At 40.9% G+C, this 22,461-nt stretch overlaps 3 protein-coding genes across 4 annotated transcripts in view; 1 reads left to right on the top strand and 2 right to left on the bottom strand.

Moving 5' to 3' along the window:
• Nucleotides 1-1,507: 1,507 nt before the first annotated feature.
• RPL15 (ribosomal protein L15) lies at nt 1,508-4,008 on the bottom strand. Its single transcript, XM_037070758.1, has 4 exons — nt 3,908-4,008; nt 3,032-3,213; nt 2,505-2,641; nt 1,508-1,864 (listed from the first exon to the last, which is right to left on the bottom strand). Exons 2-4 carry the CDS (start codon nt 3,201-3,203, stop codon nt 1,559-1,561), a joined length of 615 nt encoding a protein of 204 aa, XP_036926653.1. The 5' UTR covers nt 3,204-3,213; nt 3,908-4,008; the 3' UTR covers nt 1,508-1,558.
• A 78-nt stretch (nt 4,009-4,086) lies between these two features.
• Nucleotides 4,087-21,463, top strand: NKIRAS1 (NFKB inhibitor interacting Ras like 1). Of its 2 annotated transcripts, XM_037070760.1 has the most exons (5): nt 4,087-4,309; nt 9,833-9,943; nt 14,584-14,825; nt 17,908-20,599; nt 20,635-21,463. In XM_037070760.1, the coding sequence occupies exons 2-4, from the start codon at nt 9,850-9,852 to the stop codon at nt 18,148-18,150; spliced, it is 579 nt and encodes a 192-aa protein (XP_036926655.1). In that variant the 5' UTR covers nt 4,087-4,309; nt 9,833-9,849; the 3' UTR covers nt 18,151-20,599; nt 20,635-21,463. The 2 variants fall into 2 exon arrangements, with proteins under 2 accessions (XP_036926655.1, XP_036926656.1); XM_037070761.1 differs by lacking the exon at nt 4,087-4,309 and having other exon boundaries at nt 9,839-9,943; nt 14,562-14,825.
• The window catches only part of UBE2E1 (ubiquitin conjugating enzyme E2 E1), a 71,444-nt gene continuing 68,782 nt past the window's right edge, over nt 19,800-22,461 (bottom strand). Inside the window, exons 5-6 of the mRNA XM_037070759.1 lie at nt 21,571-21,718; nt 19,800-20,584 (exon numbers count right to left, since the gene is read on the bottom strand). Coding sequence (XP_036926654.1) covers nt 20,487-20,584; nt 21,571-21,718 — 246 coding nt within the window. The 3' untranslated portion in view covers nt 19,800-20,486. The remainder of the gene's footprint in view (nt 20,585-21,570; nt 21,719-22,461) is intronic.

The raw sequence follows: 22,461 nt of genomic DNA, 5'->3' as shown, positions 1-22,461 counted from the left end.
CACACAATAGATGGTGTAAGATTTTTGAGTGGAAAGGAATTTGTCTTGAGGTTTTGAGTTTGCTCAATGTTTTCTGGATATCGCCTGAGCCTTTTGATCCCTGAAGAAACCCACAATTAGATTTTGGAACCCAACTACCTAGTAAGTCAGCAAACCGAGTTGGTAAATTAAGGCCAATTCTTCTTCATTTCCCACTCAAATTCATGCGGGAACACAGAAGCCTGGTCTACTGGAAGACACGAGGCAAACACAATGTGGTAGTATGCTTTAACATTAGGGTGGGCATAGTTGAAGGCCTGGAAAGTTTGTGGAATGTTAAGGATTTTGAGGATAGTTTGAGGAGATATGGGCAAAGTAACTGTTGACCGGGCATAACACTCAACTGGAAACCATGAACTTGTATTGACACCAACTACATGACATTTTCTCAGTAGCCTTATGGGGATAATGGACGTAGTGGGCTGACCCAATTACTTGTAAGACTAACTGGACCAAGCAAAGAGGTACTTTTAAACAAAGCATATTTCTTTGTTTAAAGAAAATTAACACATTTTTCCTCATGTCCAATTTCCACGTTTTAATATATACCATTACTCTGCTGCAAGAAATTCAGTCTTCTATACACCCCACATCATGGGATTGAACCAGGTGTGTCCACCTTTTGAGTCAACGGTACTGTGGAGACCAAGCTAATTTTGTTTAGGTAAATCAGGATGTTTATGAGAGCCCTCTTGCAGCAAGATCATGCATGTCTCCTAAAAAGTGGTGGCATTCTTTAACTTTTCTCCTTTCAGACGAGCAGTTATATTAGGTTAATCTAAAAATATGGACCCCTTAGATAACTTTCATTTTTCTGCATAGGATTATGAGAGCAGGTTATCTTTTGCATTTCCAAGCAAAACTCAACTTAAAAAAAGCCCCTTGAGAATACACCAGCAGAGTACTGCATTATCCCAGTAAAGCTGTAGGTTTCATCACATGCATCAACAAATCTACACAGCTAGTTCTGTACTCCTTTTTCACAGAATTTATTTTACACCTATCATAGCAAACAGCATTTTAAACACTGACATAGAAAACTCCCTAACAAGAAAAAGTAGCGATTTTCAACTGGTGTGCCATGGCACACTGGTGTGTTGCAAGGATTTTTAAAACATGCATTATTTAGCCAGGGGCATTGACCTCTTTCCCCTTAGATTGTCAAATTAAAAAAATGACAACAGCCAACACAACAATAGCCACCTGATGTGAATAAATCAAAATTATACCTTTTTTATCAGACCAGCAAAAAACTAATACACATTTTGGTGTGTCACAGATGAAAAAAATGTTGAAAATCGCTGAGATAAAGCAAAAACAAGTGTTTATCTTATGAGAAACAAGATACACCATCACTTATAGTCTTCAAACATTATTGCACTTTAACTTTCATAATTTGACAATGCATTCACGAAACAATCTGCAGACAACTAGTTTCAACAAATTAAAGAACACTTTTAAGCAGACATGACTGTCCTAAATTGTTTATTAGGTAAGAATTTTACAAACATGATACGTATTAGCGGTAACGGTGGAGCTGGAGAGTATTGCGCCTTCTCCAAGCTGCACGGCGAGAACCACCAATAGTGTGGTGGAACTTGTGGCCCTTCCCAAGGCCACGGCTCTTGCGGCCTGCAGATGTCAGCCCTCGCATCTCCCTGTGCTTGTGGACTGGTTTGGTGATCCACTGGGTGTCAGGATTCCTCCTGATAGCCTTATGGAATGGATCAATGAGGATAACCTCAAAGAATTTGTATGTGGAATCTTCACCAACCCAGTAAGAATTCAGGACTCTCAGAGCCCCACAGTGACGCCCAGCTCGCTCCTAGAAGAGGAAAAAGGGTTAGTCTTCTACATTTCCCACAGAAATTAGAAACCAAGATTTCCTTCAGTTCACCTCTATACAAGAGACTGAGGTGTTATTAGCAAGTATGAAAAGGTAAACTTACTATTCCCTATTATTCCCCCCTGCCTAATGACTGGGATTTGTGAATGCCCTTAAGGCTTAAATGTTAAGACTCTGGCTAACAAAATTTAGGATTCTGGAACTTTGTCTCTTCTCTAATACAACAAAGGGTGTCAGCAAACCTTTATATATATAGAAAACCTTAATATTTTGCGTATTTTAGACTCTGCAGGCCAGTGGTATAGCCTTCTTTGCCTTTTAAAAGCACACATCTTCCATACACCTGGGGAAATGTGCTCTTCCAGACCAAGTTTACTACCCTTGAAAGCTTAGGTTCCAGATTCACACTAACTCTCCGATATACACCCGAGCAAAAACAAATTAGTAACAAAGACATACAAAGTTTCGCCTTTGACCGAAACTCTTAACCAAGATTAGTAACTAAAGCTTCTAAAACAAAAAGGGCTGGCCTAGGCACAAGTTAGCCATCAAAAAACCACACAAATCCTTGTATACAATCTCCAGGAGGTGACCTATCAACTACTCAAAAACCACTTACCTCAGCAACAGACTGCAGGCTTCTGGCAAACTTCAGCTGGTTAACCCCATGATGGACAGGCTTGCCATAGGTCGCACCCTTCGGGACAGGGCGCTTGCGGCCCCCACGGCGCACGCGAATCCGATATATGACATAACCTATAAACAAAAATTACGGTGGTCTTATAAAAGCCACAGAATGACTCGACATGTCATTTCTGCTTATAGCAAATATATTCAGGCTGTATATCAATTATTATGTAAACCATGGAAACAGAAGAATTTGTTAACCACAAATGGAGATAGAGTAACTTCTCATTTCCACTCTAGACTGTTACTGGGCTTTAGCCCAGGCTCATACAAATTTGTGTAACCTATACGACACTTGATATAATTGCATGCTGTCATCTGCTGCTAAACAATTTCAATATTTTCATTGAAGGCCCCATGTGAAGGTTTACATCAGGGAAATAGCTCTTTCTAATCACGGTTTCTAGCTTTTCCCAGGGAACCCAATTTTATCCCAACACCCAGGCAGAGACCTCTCACCTTGCTTGGCCTTGTATCCCAGCCTGCGCGCTTTATCGGGCCTGGTGGGGCGGGGGGCCCTGTGGAGCGCGGAGAGCTGGCGGTACTGCCAGCAGCGCACCCGGAGAAGGAAGCGCATCACATCGGACTGCTTCTTCCTCCATAGCTCCTGGATGTACTTGTAAGCGCCCATCTTGGCTTACCTTCGAGGAAAGGGGGGAAAAAAAAGAGTATTTAAAAGCGTCCTCCATTTAAAGTAAACGAGACCGACCGTCCATCTTAGTTCCCCGCCGCAAGGAAACCACGGAGGGTGAAAATGGCTCTGCACAAACTGCAGTGCACAGCCAGCCTAAACCCCTCCTCTGCGCTCGTGGAAAGCGGCGCTCAGTTACCCCCGCGACGCCAGCGCGGCGCAGCGCACAAAAGAAAAACATTTTTGCTGGACGAATAAATGGCGCTAGACTTGGGCCCTGAGGGGGGCGGATGACTGCGGCACACAGCGTCCCCAAGGGCCGGGCCCAATCTGCAAAAAGACTTCGCCAACCATACAGGAAAAGATTTTGCCGCCGCGGACGATTAACTCTCTAGGAAAAAGCAGTTACTCTATCTACCCGGCCGGGCTCGCTTTAGGAAGACCCAGCCCAGACTCCTCTCATTCCCACGCCTTCCTTTCCTTTACACTGTGGGCCCAGCTCGAATTCGCGCCGCCATCACATCAACCCCCAGTCCGCCCCGGCGGCCGCCTCTCCATATCCCCGCTGCCCCGCATCCTGATCAAATTCGCGCCGCACTGCAAAGAGGAAAAGCTCCGAGGACGTAGGACCCCTAAGCCTGGATGGCTCAGGTGAAGGGAGATCCGCGGTGGATGAAAAAGTGAACATCTCCGACACAGCTTACCTTATGGCTGCGGCCAGATGGAAAGGAAGAACCTTTCTCCCACAATCCCTTTTGGCTCCTCCCCTACTATAAGCGAAACTTTTTCCGGTGAAAGCTGCGGCGCCCTAGAGCCTCATGGAACTTGTAGTTCCGGGAGGGAGGGAGGAGCGAGAGCGAGAGAGACTGGTAGGCGGAGTTCGGCTGAGATTGGACACAGCGTTCACTTTTGTCCCGCCCCCTGCTGCTCCTGGCGACGGTCCTCGGCAAAGGCTTCGACTTGCGAGCCCTCGGGAGCCACTGTCCGGAGAGACAAGTTGGGGGCGGGGCTCCAGTGGCTAAAACCCGCCTTGGAGCCTCGCAGCCTACACGTCGCTTTCTTCGGGGTCTGCGAAGTGTGTAGGTCTGTGGCACTTTGGTGTACGGGTATGTTTCACGCACTGCAGGCTCCTCGCTTTTAGGGGTCGCTGCGGGAAGCGCTGTCCCCGTTCTACCCTGGGACGGGCGCAGAAGTCTGGGGCCGCGAGGTGGTTCTCGAAGGTGCCCCAGCCGCCAGATGATGTGTCCGTGACGGGAGCTTTGTGGCTAAGGGTCCATGAGCACCCTTCCCCACCCTCCTGCCGGCCAGTTAGGGCTTTAGCCCCTGCAGGCCCGGTTCCGAGGTATTTTGCTCTAAAAGGGTCCAGGGAAGGAGAGCGCGAGTGGCTCGGTGCCTTGTCATTCCCATGTCTTTCCTGCGTAGAGATGTGGTTTCAATATTACAACGTCGACCACAGTTTTGTTGTTTTTGTTTCTTTTTTTTTTTTAAAGAAAGGCGTAATATTTATTTGCTAAGATGTGGTTGGCAGGTGCGAGTGTTTAGGGAAGAAATGCCGAGAAAATGCTGACATTTTGTGTTGCGTTCGTTATTGACAAAATGGTTTACTAGCTTTTTGGCGTCTCCAGAATATTTTCATTTTTGATACAGTCGTGTGGTTTAATTCTAGAAATTCTAAGTTTAGGTGTGGCCAAGGGTTAAGAGAATCATACTTATCTTCTATCATTAGCGGTTTTGGTTATTTCGCTCCTATTTCCTACTTTCCTTTCTCCTTTTTATTTTTTTTTTAACCGCAGCTTTACCATTAGGAGAGTCCTCACATAATTCGTTGATTCAATTAACAAATATTTTTGAAGTGTCTGATATGTGCCAGGTAGTATCCCAACCGCTGGGGGTGCAGCAATGGTCAAGGCAGAACTGCTGTCTTTCTTGGAAATGGGCCATAAACATAGTAAGAGGAAGTACTGGGCGGTAAGTGCTAAGCACAGCCGGTAAGGGAGGTAGGAGATAGGGAGTGTTGGGGTACCGGTGGAAATTTTGAATGGAGTGTTCAGGGCAAGTCTTTTCTGAGAAGGAACGTTAAGAGAAGAGACCTGAAGGATGTGAGCTGTGGAGATGTGGGGACTTACTCAGTCGGAGGGACCAGTGCCAAGGCCGGAGTATGCTTGGATTAATACTGGAACAGCAGAGAGGCAGTATGGCTGCGATGAACCGCTGGGGAACCAGAGAGTTGAAGGTTCTTAGGAAGACTTTGGGTGTCCGTACTGTTTAAGATTGGAAACCACGGAAAGATTTTGAGAAGGATAACGATGCGACTCGCACATTTTTAAAGCATCAATTTGGATCGTAGTTTTGAGGCTAAAAGAAAGAAGGGGAAAAGTGGACACAGAAAGACCAGTGAGGAGGCTATATTAGTATTTTACTGCTGCTTTGACAAATTACAGCAAATATACTGGTGTAAAAGAACACAGATTTGTTCTTACAGTTCTGCGGGTCAGAAATCTCACTAGGCTCCAGTCAAAGTGTCAGTAAGGCTGTGTTCATTTTAGAGGCAGTACGGGGAAATTTATTTCTTAACCTTTTCCAGCTTCTAGAGACCACCGGTATTTCTTGGCTCCTGCTCCCTTCTTTCATCTTCAGAGACAGCAGGATGATATCTTCCAAGCAGCCTATCACTTTCTTGTCTCCCCCTCGAACAAAGACAGGTGTGATTACATTGGGTCCACCTAGATAATCCGGGATAATCTCCCCATTTCAATGGTCTTAGTTTCATCACAGCTACAAAATCCTTTTCTTTTGTCCAGTGAAATACTCCCTGGTTTGGAAACTTATGACACGAATCTCTTTAAGACCAGGTGAGTGAAGTTGGCCCCTCGGACACTTCACTGTGTCCGAGTGATGGAGCTGGTAAGTGGTCCACCTGGATGTTTAAAAGGTAGAGAGGACTTTCTGACCGACCAGAAGTGGGGTGTGAGAAAAATACGTCAACACTGTTTGCATAATTTGGTGACTCATTTGGAAAGGAGAGTCTGGCAATGTGAATAACCATTGCTAATTTCTTAGTTAGATTTTGTAGTTTTGTTTCTTAATTTGCAGTTTCTGTTATTTTTGCAAGATTTAGATTAGTATTTCTAATTGATTTTGACATTTCTGAGGGTACCGATCATTTCTAGTCTTGCTCCCTAGTTTGTTTCTAATGCCTGGCACTAGATAAACCCTTAGTATAAATATTTATTAAATGAATAAAAGAATGGTAAGTTCATGTGCAATAATACTGTTTGCAACCCCCTTTTAATGTATGTTTATGTATATAAATATATTCATATATTGATAGTAAAATTATTGTACACAGTATGTTTACATAAAATACTTTAATGTATATTTAATGTGTATTTGAATGTGTACACTGTATTTTTATGTAAACATATACAAGTATCTTCATGCGATGTATAGATCTTATGATGTAAACATACTGAAACATATTAACATCATAGATATTATAGGTGTTGTGATGTAAACATCACATGGGAAAAACTTAACTGTGTAAAATGGTTGTGTTTTCTTTATAAAAGTAGAATGATTTCCAAAGGTAGAATAACCAGAAGTACTGATATTTTGGGCACCTATTTCTGATTGGCTCTTTAAAGACAATACTGACTAAGCTCAGTGTTATCCACAGGAATGAACCAGGTCAAGTTTTTATTCTCTAGCAAGATAATTTTTTTGAAGATTTTATTTATTTATTTTTAGAGAGGTGTAGGGAACATCAAGGTGTGCTCTCATGCACCCCCCTCCCTACTGGGGGCCTGGCCTGAAACACAGGCTCATGCCCTGACTGGGAATCGAACCACTGACCTTTCAGTTCGCAGGCCTGTACTCAGTCCTCTGAGCAACACCAGCCAGGGCTATTCTCTAGCAAAATTATTAACTAGCCTATAAAGCAAAGCAATATGTATTTCAAGCTGCACTGGGTTTTGCCTGTTTAGCACATTTTCTTAGTTATTTGTATCAGATGAGTTTTACTAGGTCATGGACTGAATTTTATTGTCCAGCAGTTTCTGAGGGTAGGGACTGTAACGAGTAGCTCCGACTATTGCTTTTTTTTGTTAACCTCGGGGTCAATGTAGTTGCCATTCATAGCATCAGGAAGGTTAAAGGTCATAATCCATGTGCTCTTTCGAACTCTTCCAACCTAGATTTACATAAGAGACTTGGACACCCCCAGGATCCACTACCATGATTCAGTGCCCATGCAGGGTGCTGCAGATGGCCTCTTTTTTGTTTTTAGAATGAAATGGTGTGTGTTTATCATGTTTGTGAATTATTAAATATTATAATGCTTAAAGAATTAAGCTTTTAGTAGTTTTTGTTTGTAAATCTGGGTGTATATAAGCATAACTACTTCCTTATATGGAATATGAGTCCTTGCCATTGTTGCCATATATAGAAAATAAAGTATTTTTCAATGTGTATTTAATGTTCTTCACGCAAGGCCTTATGGTAAATTTTAATTTATTAAAGAATTCAAACTACCTAATTGATGGTAACAGGCCACTGATCTTCAGCTTTATGTAGTATTGTTTCCCCCTCGAAGACAGCTGGCCGCCTAGAACATCTCAGCTGCGCTTCAATCAACCACACATCGTTGCGTCTTTTTTCCTTTTTAATGATGTAAAATATTGAACTGGTCTATTCTATCTTATCTCTTTCCTTGTTTCCTAAAAAGCCTTAAAATCCTTACCTAGTGTTTGAGTTACCTCTGTTCAGTTCCTTTTACTCTCTACCCTTGATGGAGATTGCTGCGGAATACTGAAACAACCTTGCCCTCCCAATTTTGCCATGTATAATGTGCATGTTTTTGCACATATTTTTTAGGGAAAAATAAGGATGTGCATTATACATGGGTGCAGTGATTGCATTCGATAGGCATAGTAACGGGCATAATAATCCTGTGTATCATGCACACAAAAATGTGAGTGTGCATGATACACAGCAAAATACGGTATTTATTTATTTTTTTAAATATTTTATTTATTTACTTTTAGAGAGAGGGGACAGGAAGGAGAAAGAGTGGGAGAGAAACATCAATGTGTGGTTGCCTCTCATGTGTCCCCGACTGGGGACCTGGCCTGCAACCCAGGCATGTGCCCTGACTGGGAATCGAACCAGCAACCCTTTGCTTCACAGGCCCGTGCTCAATCCACTGAGCTACACCAGCCAGGGCAAAATACGGTATTTATTTACAGGTACACATAAAATGTACACATTTGAAACAAACTTTATCTGCTAATCCTAATATGAGTGATCAAAGTACAATGGTAGTATGCCACTTTTAAAGCAGATGTATTGAGACCACTTTAAAACTCTGGAACATTTGATTTCTGAACTACTCAGGATTCTGTTGGTTTCAGCACTTTCCCAGTTTGCTGCAGTCCCCAGGACTCGTATTTGCCTCCCTTTTACGGGGGTGTATTGCTGCTGTTAGGTGTTTTTTTCTTAAAACTGTCTGTTTCACTCAAGTACAGTATGTGTCTGCCTTTTTTAAGCACTTGAGAATTTTTTTTTAGATTGATGTAATGTGTGGTGCAGGATCATTGACTGAACAGGAAGGAGAGATGACATAAGGATTGGTATTTATAAATTCAGTTGGGGTTAAGAGATTTCAGAGGAAGGGGAAATAACAATAGAGAATCAGAACTTATGTCCCCATAGCAACCTTTCTGATTACAGAATCGTTCCCTGCTGCCAGCATTTTTTCTTATCCTTTGGAAGATTTTTTTTTTAATCCTCTTCCTATGTGGTTAGGTAGCACGTTCCTTTAAACTTTTTTAAAGAATTTATTTATTTAAAATCTTTTACTATAACAACTATAAAGAAGTTAGTAAATGGAAATATGATTATTGCATGCAGTAAATAGGGAACCTAGAGGGGAAGGGAAGGAGAGAGGGAGAGAAACACCAATGTATGGTTGCCTCTCATGTGTCTCCCCTGCTGGGAGCTGGCCTGCAACCCAGGCATATGCCCTGACTGGGAACCAAACCGCGATACTCTAGTTCGCAGGCCCGTGCTCAATCCACTGAGCTACACCAGCCAGGGCCCTTTACATTTTTTTAAAAGATTTTATTTATTTATTTTTAGAGAAAGGGGAAGGGAGGAAGAAAGGGAGGGAGAGAAATATCAATGTGTGGTTGCCTCTCACAGGCCCACTACCAGGGATGTGGCCTGCAACCCAGGCATGTGTCCTGACTGGGAATTGAACCAGTGACCCTTTAGTTCACCGCGCAGTGCTCAATCCACTGAGCCACACCAGCCAGGGCTATGTATTCTTTTTTATATTTGAAATCCCCTGTGTATGTATTACTAAATTTCAACATAGAAAAAAAAAGTTGATTTCAACTATATACAATTAAAAAATTTTTTTTACTTACTGATTTTAGAGCCAGAGGGAAGGGGACAGAGACATGATTGATTTGTTTCACTAATTCATGCACTTATTGGTTGATTCTTGCATGTGCTCTGACCGGGGGATCAAATCCATAACCACGGAGTATGGAGGCCATGCTCTTCCCAACAGAATGACTCCAGCCAGGGCAACCATATACGGTTTTAAAGATCTTCTGTTCTCTTTACAGTGGTAGCCTGAGAGAAGATGGGAAAGGGCTGCAAGGTTGTGGTTTGCGGCTTGCTGTCTGTGGGGAAAACAGCAATTTTGGAGCAGCTCCTTTATGGGAATCATACTATTGGTAAGTTATTTTTCTGTAGTTTCTCTTTAGGGTCTAGGACCTGCTAGGGGTCCTTGGTTGGTCATACTATCCTGATGATGGGTGGCAGTGCACAACAGTGTACCCAGAGGGACCAAGAAGGACACCGAAGTCAACAGAGATTAGGGAGGAAAAAATAGGGGAGAGAGTAAAAAACATCTTTTATGAGAGTGAAATTCAAGGGTGCTTGCTGTAAGTTAGATCCTTTATATATGTAGTTTTCTGTGTATTTACAAAATGAATAGTGATCTTGGAGTCATTGAATGATCTGAATACACTGAATGATCTCATTCTTATTTCACACACGACTTTCCAATACCGCTGGATAGGTTTTTAAAATGGAAGAAACAGCTGTTTGCTGCAGTATGCTCTAATTTTGTGAATTGGATGTTTTCATTTATTTATTCATTTGAGTTAAATCATTATTAAATCCTAGCACAGGCTGTGATGGGGCCTTGTGAAAATACAGAGTTGAAGAAGACTTCATCTTTGGCTTTAAGGGGGTCATGGATTAGTAAGGAAGACAGACATTACGAGTTAGAGTGAAATGAGGTTTGTGTTAGAGATGTAAGTAGAATCATAGATCTTCGAAGTATTTATCTCTGGCAAGTATCTTAGAGTATATTGCTATCTGTTTAAAAAAATTTTAAACTTATTTATCTTTAGAGCGGAAGGGAAGGAGAGGAGGAGAGAAATATCAATGTATGGTTGTTCCTTGTGGGTCCCCTGCTGGGAACCTGCCTGCAACCCAGGCATGTGCCCTGACTGGGAATCGAACTTTGATCCTTTGGTTCCCAGGCCTGTGCTCAATCCACGGAGCTGCCCCAGCCAGGGCATATTGCTCTTTTATTAACTAGTTTGATAAGCTCTGCTAACTTATCACATGCTAAGATAACATTTTTATGAAAAATAATTGTATCTTCCAAAACTTCAGTGAGAAGAGCATTGATTTAATTTCTGAAAATCTAATGTCCAGTTTACTGAAAGGCAGCTGGATTATTGTATTTTCTTGCTTTTGTATTCAATCTGTTGTGGTAGGTTGTTTAGTTGAAATACATGAAGAAAATCTGGCCCTTTCAATATGGAAATGCATGTTCTTCAGTTCTGAATGACTCTGCTGGTGCTTTTCTTCCTTCATGTTCTCTTTCTGGAACTCTTTTTGGATGCTGGACCTTCCAGACTAGTAATCTCTTTTTCTTCTGTTTTCCATCTCCCAATATTTTGTTCCACTTTTTGAGAGTTTTCTTTATTTTCCAGCTTTCATGTTGTTTTCACTTTTTGGTATCCTGTTCTTATTTCATGGATGCATTATTGTATCTGTTTGAGTACAATATGGCATAGTTTTGTGTGTTTTTTTGTTAGGGGTTTTTTTTTTTTTTTTTTTGCAGCCTTTCTTACCTAAGGTGGTATGTTCTGATTTTTTTGTCTTCCTTTTCCTCAGGTATCTGGAAATCATATGTTGTCTATTCATTATTAAGAATGAAGAATGAAAAGGTTTATTGAAAACTCTAAGCCTGTGGATAGGATTTATGACTTTGAGCTTCATTAGATGACCTGGGTGGGGGTTTGTTGGGGAACCCTAATATTGCCATATTTAGGATTTTACCTTTTTCAGCGGCCAGATTCTCCCTATTCCTCTGCCCGGAGGATAAAGACCTTACTGTTTGGGGAACAGGAGGAGCATGCCGATTGATTGCCCAGTTTTTATATCTCCTATCCCTCAGTCTGAGCACCCCTTGTTGTACTCTCTCCAGAAATTGTACCCCTGGTCTTCTGGTGGTATAGGGTAGGGGTTGTTGGCCAGTAGCATGGAGTGTGAGAGATCTAGAAAGCTGATGGAAGGGTCATGACTTCAGCTAATTTATAGAGTAACAAAATCTCAAAATATCTACATTTAATGGGGGGGGGGCAGGGGGAAACTAGGCTGGCTTTTTGTAGATAAAACAACCACCATGGCAGGTCTTGGTAGCTCTTAAAATTTTTTGTAGTCAAAGCCCACTAAGTTGTTTTTTAATAGAGTAACCTTTAGTTTCCTTAAGGGAGGTTAACTTATCACAGGACAATACATACTCAAACATATGAATAGTTTTCTCTTTCTAAACATTGAACATTCCTTAGTGTAAGGAATTATGCTGAAAGTACATTTTTGTTTTCTCATGACCCAATGTCTTTATCATTATGTGATTATTTCTTTTAATCTAAGACTTCATGGAGATTTTGTTTAATACTTATAGACATTTTATATAAGGCACCTGTAATGAAACATTTTACAGTATTTAGGTTGTTTAAAAGAATTATAGTAAGAGTTTTTTTAAACCTACAATATAGTATATTTTATTGGCATAGGATATTATCCATATGATTTTATTTCCAGATATAGCTCATATTTAAATATGAAGGTGATTACTAGGATAATTTAATACCTATCTTATATGTATCTCCACTAATTCAAAATTTAAGTGTTAATCTCTCTTAATCCCCATCAATAAATGATTATTGAATACCTGCTATGTTTTCTTTGCTATGTTTCTTTGCTATGTTTCTTTGCTATGTTTTCTTTCTCTCAAGGGAGTTACAGACTATTTGAAGAGACAAGTCTGCACAAATGAAGCAAAACAGGAATACAATTTATAATTTTTTTTAAAATTTCCTGAGTGGAAGGTGGGGAGGCAGCGGGATGGGGAGATTTATTGTTCCACNTTATTTCCAGATATAGCTCGTATTTAAATATGAAGGTGATTACTGGGATAATTTAATACCTATCTTATATGTATCTCCACTAATTCAAAATTTAAGTGTTAATCTCTCTTAATCCCCATCAATAAATGATTATTGAATACCTGCTATGTATACAGGTTTTCTTTCTCTCAAGGGAGTTACAGACTATTTGAAGAGACAAGTCTGCACAAGTGAAGCAAAACAGGAATACAATTTATAATTTTTTTAAAATTTCCTGAGTGGAAGGTGGGGAGGCAGCGGGATGGGGAGATTTATTGTTCCACTTATTTGTGCATTCACTGGTTGATACTTGTATGTGCCCTGCTTGAGGACTGAACCCACAACCTTGGCATATCAGGACAATGCTCTAACTAACTGGGGCTAGGAATACATTTTAAAAGGATCATGCAGGTCAGAAGGGGGCTAAAATTGGGACATCAATTATAAACTCATTATTTAGCAAATATTTACTAAGGACTTTCTTTGTGTGTAAGTCAGGTTGTTAGTCCTCAGAGCTATCAAGATGGACTAGCCACAGTCCTGGCTCTCAAAAAGTTTTACACTCCAGGTTTGGAAGGGACCGATATGGGAAGATTTAAATATTAAATGGTATTACCTATACAAAGCACCACGGGAGCAGAAAGAAGGGGATAATCAGGCGAGGATCCACAGAGTTGACATTCGAGCAGAGTCTAGGAAGGATAAAGGTGTTCACCAGATGTTCACTGGGTTGCTGCAGCAGTCCAGGTGATAATACACCAGTGGGAATGGAAGGAGGCAGTGCACTGAGCAGAGGTTTCAGCATTAGAGTGGCTGATTTATGGTAGCGTTCACCCAACCTTTCCTTGTTTAAAGAGAACTCGAAGGACTGCCCAGGTGGACGGTGATCAAGGGGAGAAAGCAAAGAGGGAGGACCTGAAGTTTTGTTATTTTGAAGAACTTGCAGGGTGATCACATAAAAGAGCCCAGCAGGTACTTGGGAATTAAAGCCTGGTGCTCAGGCCCAGACTGGACAAAGAAATTTTTGAGTATAAACCCTGGAAATAGTGGAAGTTGTACAGAAAAAAGGCAGCAAATTTACCCCCAGGTCCTGTCCTCGGCTCTGAGGGAGAAGAAAACAGAGCCACTTAGTTGTTGAAGCTACTTTAAGATCAGCTTTTAATTTTCCAATTTAGGTATTCAGTTGACTTAAGTTACTTTTAAAAATATGTAGCATTAAATCATTACTAAATTTTTATTTATACTTTTATTTCTTTACAGAATATGTATTTTTTTGAATCCTCCACCCAAGGATATGTTTAAAATAGATTTTAGAGACCTGGCTGGTGAGACTGAGTGGGTTGAGTGCTGGCCTGTGAACCAAAAGGTTGCCAGTTCGATTCCTGCTCAGGGCACATGCCTGGGGTGTGGACCAGGTCCCCAGTTGGGGGCATGCAAGAAACAATCAATTGATGTCTGTCTCACACATCCAAGTTTCCCTGTTTCCCTCTCAGAAAAATAAATATTTTTAAAAAATTGATTTAAGAAAGGGAGAGACAAAAAATGGATGTGAGAGAGAAACATTGACCAGCTGCTTCCCCTACATCCTTTGACTGGGGACTGAACCTGCAACCTACATATGTGCCCTGACTGGGGATCAAACCTGCAACCTTTTGGTGTACATAATGGTGCTCCAACAAAAATGATACATCCCTGGCCAGGGCCAGAAGAAATATTTTTAAAAGCAATTTGTTCTTTTACTGTAACAACTATAAAGAAGTTAGTAAATGGAAATATGATTATTACATGTAGTAAATAGGGAACCTAGAAAGCCAAGAACTTTTAAAGCACAAGAAAATACTCAACAATTGGTGCGATGTAATAGTTTGATGTTGGTACACAGAGTCATCTCCTTTTCATCCCAGGAATGGAAGACTGTGAGACGATGGAAGATGTGTATATGGCGTCAGTGGAAACGGACCGCGGAGTAAAGGAACAGTTACATCTTTATGACACCAGAGGCCTACAGGAAGGCGTGGAACTGCCAAAGCATTATTTTTCATTTGCTGATGGCTTTGTTCTAGTGTACAGTGTGAACAATCTCGAATCCTTTCAAAGAGTGGAGCTTCTGAAGAAAGAAATTGATAAGTTTAAAGACAAAAAAGAGGTAAGTGGGTATGTTAAAAATGCCAGCTGTGAATTATAATACTATATAGAGTATAGCATAGAATTTAGGGCAGTTAAAATATTTTGAAAGCATCAAGTTGTATGCTCAGTACCTATAATCTTTATTTTTATGTATTTTCTTCTCCCTGTGCTTGTTGCCATGTATTAGTTGAATTTTAATAATGACCCCACATCTCAAGTACTACACAGTCGGTTCATTTCACGTTGTGTGGCATCACTGTTTCCTGGGGCTTTTTTCCCCCTTTATGGAATTCGTTGGGTGGTATTGGTTCCTAGGGCTCTTTATTATTACCTACGCTAAATAGGATTCTTGTCTTCAGCCTTACAAAAAAGAAAAAAAAACAAGGAAAAAAATTTAAATGTAGTTATAGGTATCTACCCATTTAACACTTAAAAATAAGATCCTTACCATGGTCTATGAAGCCTTCTATGACTTGGCCCATGACTGTCCATTTCATCTTATTATCTTTGTTCCTTTGCCCCTGGATTCCACTGAGGCTGGTCATTTTTCTGTTTTCCCAATATGATAAATTTCTTCCACTAGTAAGTCTTTCTCAATTGCTAGCTCTCACGCCTGGAACTCTCTCATCAGAGATCATTTCCCAGACCTTCACAAAGCTGACTCCTCATCCTCTAGGAGTCCATTCTGAAATATGCTGGTTAACGGCACTGGCTAGGCGTTCTTAACCTAGATTTTTACATTTACTCTTATGTTAAACTTTGTATTTTGAGGTAATGTAGATTCACATACAGTTTCGATGCATTATTATTTCGAGAAATAATAGTGATATTTAGCTAGTTTCCCCCATTGTTAGCACCGTGCTGTGGTACAATATCACAGCCCAAATACATTTACGCAGTCAAGGTACAGAACACTGCCGCAAGGGTCCCTCACGTTACCTTTATAACCACACACACTTCTGCCCCGGCACCGCCCTGCTTAATCCCTGACGAACACTCATCTGTTCTCATTCCTGGAACTTTGCCGTTTCAGAAGTGTTCACATAAATGGAACCGTACAGTATGTAACTTTTTTGGTACATAAAACAGGATGACAGCAAGGGAGCAAATTAAAAGAACCTAAACCTGGAACTGAGGACACAGGAGGGGTGGAGGGACAGCGTGGAGGTGGAAGAGCCGGTGGACTGCAGGTCCTTGGGGTGGTCAGAATGCCTTCAGGTGTGAGGAAGGTAGAGGCCAGAGTGGGATTCCTGGGGTGGAGACCACAGAGGGGAGCAGTTACAACACTAAGAGCTAGGCCGTGTTTGTGGGAGTGAGTGCCTGAGGTCAGGAGGCTGACTAAGATCTTTAAAGAAGTCGAGGAACTGAGAGACAAGGTCAGGGAAGGGTCATCTACGTGATTAGTGAAATGACCATGAATTATGACAAAAGTAGTGTGGGCGTGACCATGAGCCAGGTATGCAATGAGCGGCAACAACACAGGAGTGGAAAGCAGGTAGGAGGCAGTAGCAGAAAGCAGCAGCACCAGCCTCCGGTTTTGAGGTTTTGAAGGAAGATGTGTTGCAGGCAGCTTTGAGGGTCAAAGACACTTTATGTCCTCCCCAGCCCCACCTCGTGGTAGGGAGAGCACTGCAGGGCTGAGCCAGGTTTCAGCTAGGGAGAGTGACAGGCACATTCTAAGCAGAGATGGGGGGTGTAGGGAGGGGACTCTGTGACGTCTACACACACAGTGGAATCTTTGTGCAGTCAGGGAGGAGAGAGAGATGGGGGTCAGACTAGGGGATTTATGTGAAAAAATCTAGGTGATGGAAGAATGATGGGAGGGCTTGAAGGGACAGCTCCTGCTGAGAAATGGAGGAGTCTGAGATTTGCCAAGAAAACCAAGCTTGGGGGCCTGTTCCCCACCTGCCAGGAAAGCATGGCCTTACCTGCAGCACAGGGAGTTCGGCTCAAAGGTTCTGGTGCAAAGCTTCTCCTCAGAGGCTCCTTCTGACAGTTCCTGTTGCCCTTCCTCCACTTCCCCACTGTCTTTATAGTATCTAAAAATTTCTTTATTATACGTCCTCCTTCCCCTGGGCTTGGTGACTGCTGTGTTTCAGTCACCTGAAATAGTGCCTAGTATGTAGTAAGCATCCAAGTTTAAGTGACTGATTGTCTTGCATTTATTATTGTAGAATGTTGCTATCGGTCCATGCACTCCACAAGTATTTAATATTGCATCAGGTAACTTTTTTTTTATATAAGTATTTTTTTAAAGATTTTATTGACCCTGGCTGGTGTAGCTCAGTGGATTGAGCGTGGGCCTGGGAACCAAAGGATCGAGGTTCAATTCCCAGTCAGGGCACATGCCTGGGTTGTGGGCCAGTTCCCAGCAGGGGACCCACAAGAGGCAACCATACATTGATATTTCTCTCCCTCTCTCCTTCCTATACCCTCTAAAGATAAATAAAATCTATTTTAAAAAGAATTTCTTGTTAGATAGAGGGAGGAAGTGAGGGAGAGAAATATCAATGTGTGATTGCCTCTCACACTCCCCGACGGGGAACCTGGCCCTCAACCCAGGCCTGTGCCCCGATTGAGAATGGAACTGGCCACCCTTATGTACAAGCCAGTGCTCAACTGAGCCACAGCAGCCAGGGCTAGGGAATTTTGTGTAACTAAGAATAATGTGAACAGAAAATTCCTATTCTCGTAGCTCTTAGGTTCTGCAGGTTCTAGGGGTGCAGAACTCAGAGTCCTCTTGGTGTATTTTGACATTCATTTACGGAAACTGCACAGAGCAGGCATAGTGAAACTCAAGTGTAGGCACATTTCAGTCAAACCATTATCTGTATCCTAGATCAATCTCCCCAAGTCTAGCGTCCATTCATAGCTGAGTTGAGTAACTTTATCTGTTGCTAATTTACAACAGCCTAATAATCTGTACTTTTAACAAAAAATGTGTGAGGAAGGAGTGAGGTTCATGTCCCGTTTTATGCTTCAGGTCACATCTGAGAATCCGTTTTGTTGAAGCAGTCTGTTAAGTGGGACAATTTATTTCTTCACTTTGCCTAGGAACTAATGTTGGCAAAGTGTGATCCTTTCGTCCAATTTTCTTTCAGGTAGCAATTGTCGTATTAGGAAACAAAATTGATCTTTCCGAGCAGAGACAAGTGGACGCTGAAGTGGCACAGCAATGGGCAAAAAGTGAGAAGGTGCGACTGTGGGAGGTAACAGTCACAGATCGGAAAACCCTGATTGAACCATTTACTCTCTTAGCCAGCAAGCTTTCCCAGCCCCAGAGCAAATCGAGCTTTCCTTTGCCTGGGAGGAAAAACAAAGGGAATTCGAGCTCTGAGAACTGAAAGTCAGTGTCACGGTTGTTTGGCGAATAGTGATTGCCTTTAAGTGTCTGTGAACATGTTTAAAATAGGCCACTGGCAACTACCTTTGGTCATTTGGAAATCCCTAAGGAAGTAGTAACTTAATGCACTTTATGTTTTAAGTAATTGTTTGGGCTAAGTTTATTTTACTGCCTGATATGAAATAATATATTTGCCTTCTGGTTGCTTGAAACTTGTCCCTGCTATTAGCACCCATATGTACCTATGAGGAGTGCCCCCTTTAATGTTTCAGAAGCTATCATTCTGTAAACTTTATGCATTTTTAGCTCAAACAAAACTTTGTTTTAAAAAAATTTGTCATCTAATGCTTAGAGTTATAAAATGGCATTGTGTGTCTAACTTGGATGAAACAGTGAACAATCTGGGTACTAAGCTGAATTTTACCTGGTGGCGATCCGCTATATAGAACAAGACCTATGATTTAGCTTTGTTCAAATTGCACATTTAGCATAACTTGAGGTAGTGTTTGGTATAAATGCACTCATACTCTTTCTTTAGAAAACTCTTAGGCCCATACAGATAGTAAAACTTCTGTTTTCCATAAGGAATACTGTGCCTTTTAGAATAGTTTTCTGGATATGTAGTCAAGTGGAATAAAACACAGCATAAAAATAATTGGGCTACAGGTAGTCTTCAAGTTGGATATCTAAGTTTGTGCCCAGGTTCTCTGAAGATTTTTGGCAAGGTCTGAGCAATGGGTTCACAGTATTTAGCAAATTGAGAATATCATAACTAATTTTACAAGTAGGAAGCAAGCTACTTAGTTGTTTTAGTGTGAAAGCAGTTAACTATTTAACTGTAAAACATGAAATAAGCTCTTCAAGCAAAGAAATGTGAAAACATCTAGTAAATTTTTACATCTTTAATGGAATGCTTTTAGGTTTAGCTAGTACTGCCACTACATAATTCTTTAAAATTTCTCACCACAAATACATTTTTGGTAATAAAAATTATCACTCAGGCATGGTCAAGTCATTCCCTACCTTCTCTCCCACTTACGTGAGTTTATCCTTCGGCTTTTTTCCCATGTGTTTTACATAGATGGATAAACGCTTTCACAATGATTCTAAACTAATATACTAGAGTTTCCTACAGTTTGTTTTGTTTGTTTATTTATTTATTTATTTAAGTGAACTTGGACTGGCATGCATATAGTTAACCATATTCCTTTGAAATACTTAATGTCTGTGTACCTTCCTCCCATGCTCCTGGGTGGGTTTCTCTGGTGTGGATACAAAGAAATAGAGTTGCTGCGCCCTACAGATCAGAACACTTAGCCCCCCCCCCCAAACTGCCCTCTAACGCAGCTGTACTAATGTACCCACAGGAGCACCCGTTTCTCATGTCCCGGCCACCATGGCACCTGTAACTTTAAAATGTGTTTAACTTTGTGCTTATCTGTGGAAGATGGTTAGATTAATCTTTTCTAAGACACCTCAATATCTATCCTGCAAGGTTATTTATTGTATAAATTAGAGTACCATACCAATTCAGTCAGTCTGCAATTACTTCTAGGTTGCTGTAGTAGCAAAGATCTATCAACTTTAAAAGAAAGAATCTTCCAACTACAAAGGCAGAAGAAAACAAATGAATACCGCAGTGTTAGGTGGTTGTTTTAATATTGTTTATTAGCACAGTAACAAATGCAGGCTTAAGTAGCCCACAACAAATAACCAATCCACTGAGCAACTCCTATTCCACACCTTACAGTTAACAGCTTAAGGTATTTTACTACAGGTTTTCACGCATCCTGATTTAAACCTCTCATCTTTTCACAATAGATTGGCATATAAAATAAAATACATAACTACTCATTTTCCTATGTGGTGTCTTACAGCCATGTGTCCATTTAATATATATGAGATGATAGTCTTAAAAACTGTTAAATATCAATGTTCCCTTCCAAGAAGGGAAAACAAATTTCCATTTTTTAAAACAAAAAAGTATGTAGTCTTGGAAGGACGTCACATAAAATGGCCATGTGTGTAGTCTGTACAAAATCAGGCTGTTTTAAATTTGCAGACCGCAAGCAACTGCATCCAAATGTCTAGTCTTCTCCATACTACATCTTAGCTTACACTGCAGAACTAGTGACGGTTTTAAATGTTGCTATTACCGAATCTGTCTACTGTAGCAAGATACCTTAAGTTACAACAAAATCTTAAGAAATAAGACTGAATAATATCTGTTATAGAAATACCCTACTCTTTACCAACTCCCACCCTCCCCCCCCCTTCAAAATCATAAGCAGCTCTCTCTGTGACAGACAAATAAGGTAAGAATTGTGAAAACCCAGTTTATGTAGCGTATCTCTTGGTCCACTGTCTGGCCATTCTGTCATGTTCTGCTCTGTTGGTCATATACTGAGTGGCAATACTTCCCACCAAGGGGTCGGCTGGAAGAAAAGAACGTAGGTTACTTTGGAGAAAGAAAACTAAGTTTTAGCAAATAAGTAAGAACTCGGGAAGAAATGTTTCAAGGATGGGTGATCAAATCTATCTTTGAAATACCACTTTACCATTCTGGGTAGTTTAAAAAACATAGCACATGGGGGGGGGGGATAGTTCTTCATTAAAATAGAATGCTCAGGCTTTCACTACTGGCCTGGCTGTTATGTCCCAGGCCTTTCTTGCTGTTACCAGTTAGGGGAGATTCAATGGAAACTGGAATGCTGAGGGCTCCCGACTACAATGCACATCCAGCTGAGTTCACAGGACCTTTCCTTTCACTGAAGGGCACTGCGCACTGTGTGGGCCCTGTGGCTGTTGCAATGTAACACTTTACCTGGACCTAAACACAGTGCTTTTCTGAATCCTAAATAGAATCTTTATTTTATATTTGCTTTAAGGAATTTTTTAATAAAACAAATTAGCCCCCCCATCACAGTCTGGTAATCAGTGAGTACTTAGCAAAGCAGTGTCACGGTCAGAGTTGACCGCCACGCCAGTAACCGGCTGCAGGGCAAGTGCTCAGTAACCTGCGGACACGGGTGGGATCACTCGGGCAGATGGCGCAACACTGAGCAGTCTGTGGCTTGTTTTAAGAGAACCATGTGAGAAATGTTTATAGGTGGGGCAAAAGGAAAAAATGAGGATGACTGAAAAATGTGAAAACCTGTGACAAATCAGAAATCTTCAGTTTAAAACAAACGCCTTGTTCCTAGAACGTAATACCAGTTAATGGTGGAGCTGCTGCTTTTCCCAACTAGTAGACTAAACTCTTCTTGATTAAAAATGTCTTTACAAAACTGTTTTTGTCCTTTGAAAACTGTCAGGAAAATAAAACCTGTACTTTATCTTTAGAAAATCATAGTTTATGTGGGGAAAAAAGTATTTTTCAGGCAAGGAAGAATAAAACAAGAAAAAGAATTATTAACCTTACCGGGATTACAGTCTGTAAGGAGTGAGCAGATAGAAAGGAGGACTTTAGAAATGGTTAGTGCTGGGCTCCAATTATCTTTCAGTATGTCCAAGCAAATAACTCCTTGACTGTTAATGTTACAGTGATAGATTCTCGTCCGAAATGTGACCTAAAAAATAAGATGGTGTTAAAAGGAAAACATCAAACAATGAAGCTTTTTACTACGTTACTTTTTTTAATTGAGTGGCCCTAATTAAAAACTTCTTAAAAGTTTTCTAAAAGGTGAACAACAGTTTAACTAAAGCCTGTAAGAAATAGGTTAAGAAACTGTTTAATAAATTTGAGATTTAAAACTGTCCACTGTATAATCTTAAAGGCTGCCAATTTCATAAAAAATATCCATCAACAAAAGGCAAGTTAACTTAAGTGCAATACTTCTAGAATTCATCTTTAGCAGTTTTAAATATTTTCGTAACATTTCCATGTTTGAGTAGCTAATTGCTGACCTCTTGTGCGAGCTGGTAGTATTACAAGGCCTCAAAGCAAGCTTTAGAATCATGAATTCAATCTGAGGCACATAGAGGCAATAAAACAATGATCACACACCCCAAGACTGGGGTATTTAGCAAGAGCTGTATTTAGCAAAGCAATATCACTTTCAACACTGACCCAAAAATTTGAAGATTTTTTTTTCCTTTTCTGACCTTTACACTGGATCCTGCAGTTATCTATCCTGTACACCTAAGTCACAGAACTCACTGTAATGAAGTCTCCACAGGTGAGGAGACAGACAGAAGCCACATGAGCCTGAGTTATTTTATTTGGTCTACTTTTTATTTGTAAGATACCCTGGATCATTCCAATGTAAAAATAACCTATAACTTTACCATTTATTCTTTTTTTTTTAATATT

Source organism: Sturnira hondurensis, unplaced genomic scaffold (genome assembly GCF_014824575.4).
Source record: "Sturnira hondurensis isolate 20B ecotype Veracruz unplaced genomic scaffold, ASM1482457v3 Scaffold0019006, whole genome shotgun sequence".
Lineage (NCBI taxonomy): Eukaryota > Metazoa > Chordata > Mammalia > Chiroptera > Phyllostomidae > Sturnira > Sturnira hondurensis.
The sequence above is the reverse complement of the archived record's forward strand: the minus strand, read 5'-3'. Positions and strand labels throughout refer to the sequence as shown.

Bases quoted from the DNA above. Each gene is read 5' to 3' on its own strand.
- RPL15 (XM_037070758.1), bottom strand. From the start codon at position 3,203: ATGGGCGCTTACAAGTACATCCAGGAGCTATGGAGGAAGAAGCAGTCC. The intron at 2,642-3,031 runs GTGAGAGGTCTC...TTTTGTTTATAG, and splicing joins GGGATACAAGGCCAAGCAAG to GTTATGTCATATATCGGATT. The intron at 1,865-2,504 runs GTAAGTGGTTTT...TTCCTCTTCTAG, and splicing joins GCCTGCAGTCTGTTGCTGAG to GAGCGAGCTGGGCGTCACTG.
- NKIRAS1 (XM_037070760.1), top strand. From the start codon at position 9,850: ATGGGAAAGGGCTGCAAGGTTGTGGTTTGCGGCTTGCTGTCTGTGGGG. The intron at 9,944-14,583 runs GTAAGTTATTTT...TTTTCATCCCAG, and splicing joins TTATGGGAATCATACTATTG to GAATGGAAGACTGTGAGACG. The intron at 14,826-17,907 runs GTAAGTGGGTAT...ATTTTCTTTCAG, and splicing joins AGTTTAAAGACAAAAAAGAG to GTAGCAATTGTCGTATTAGG.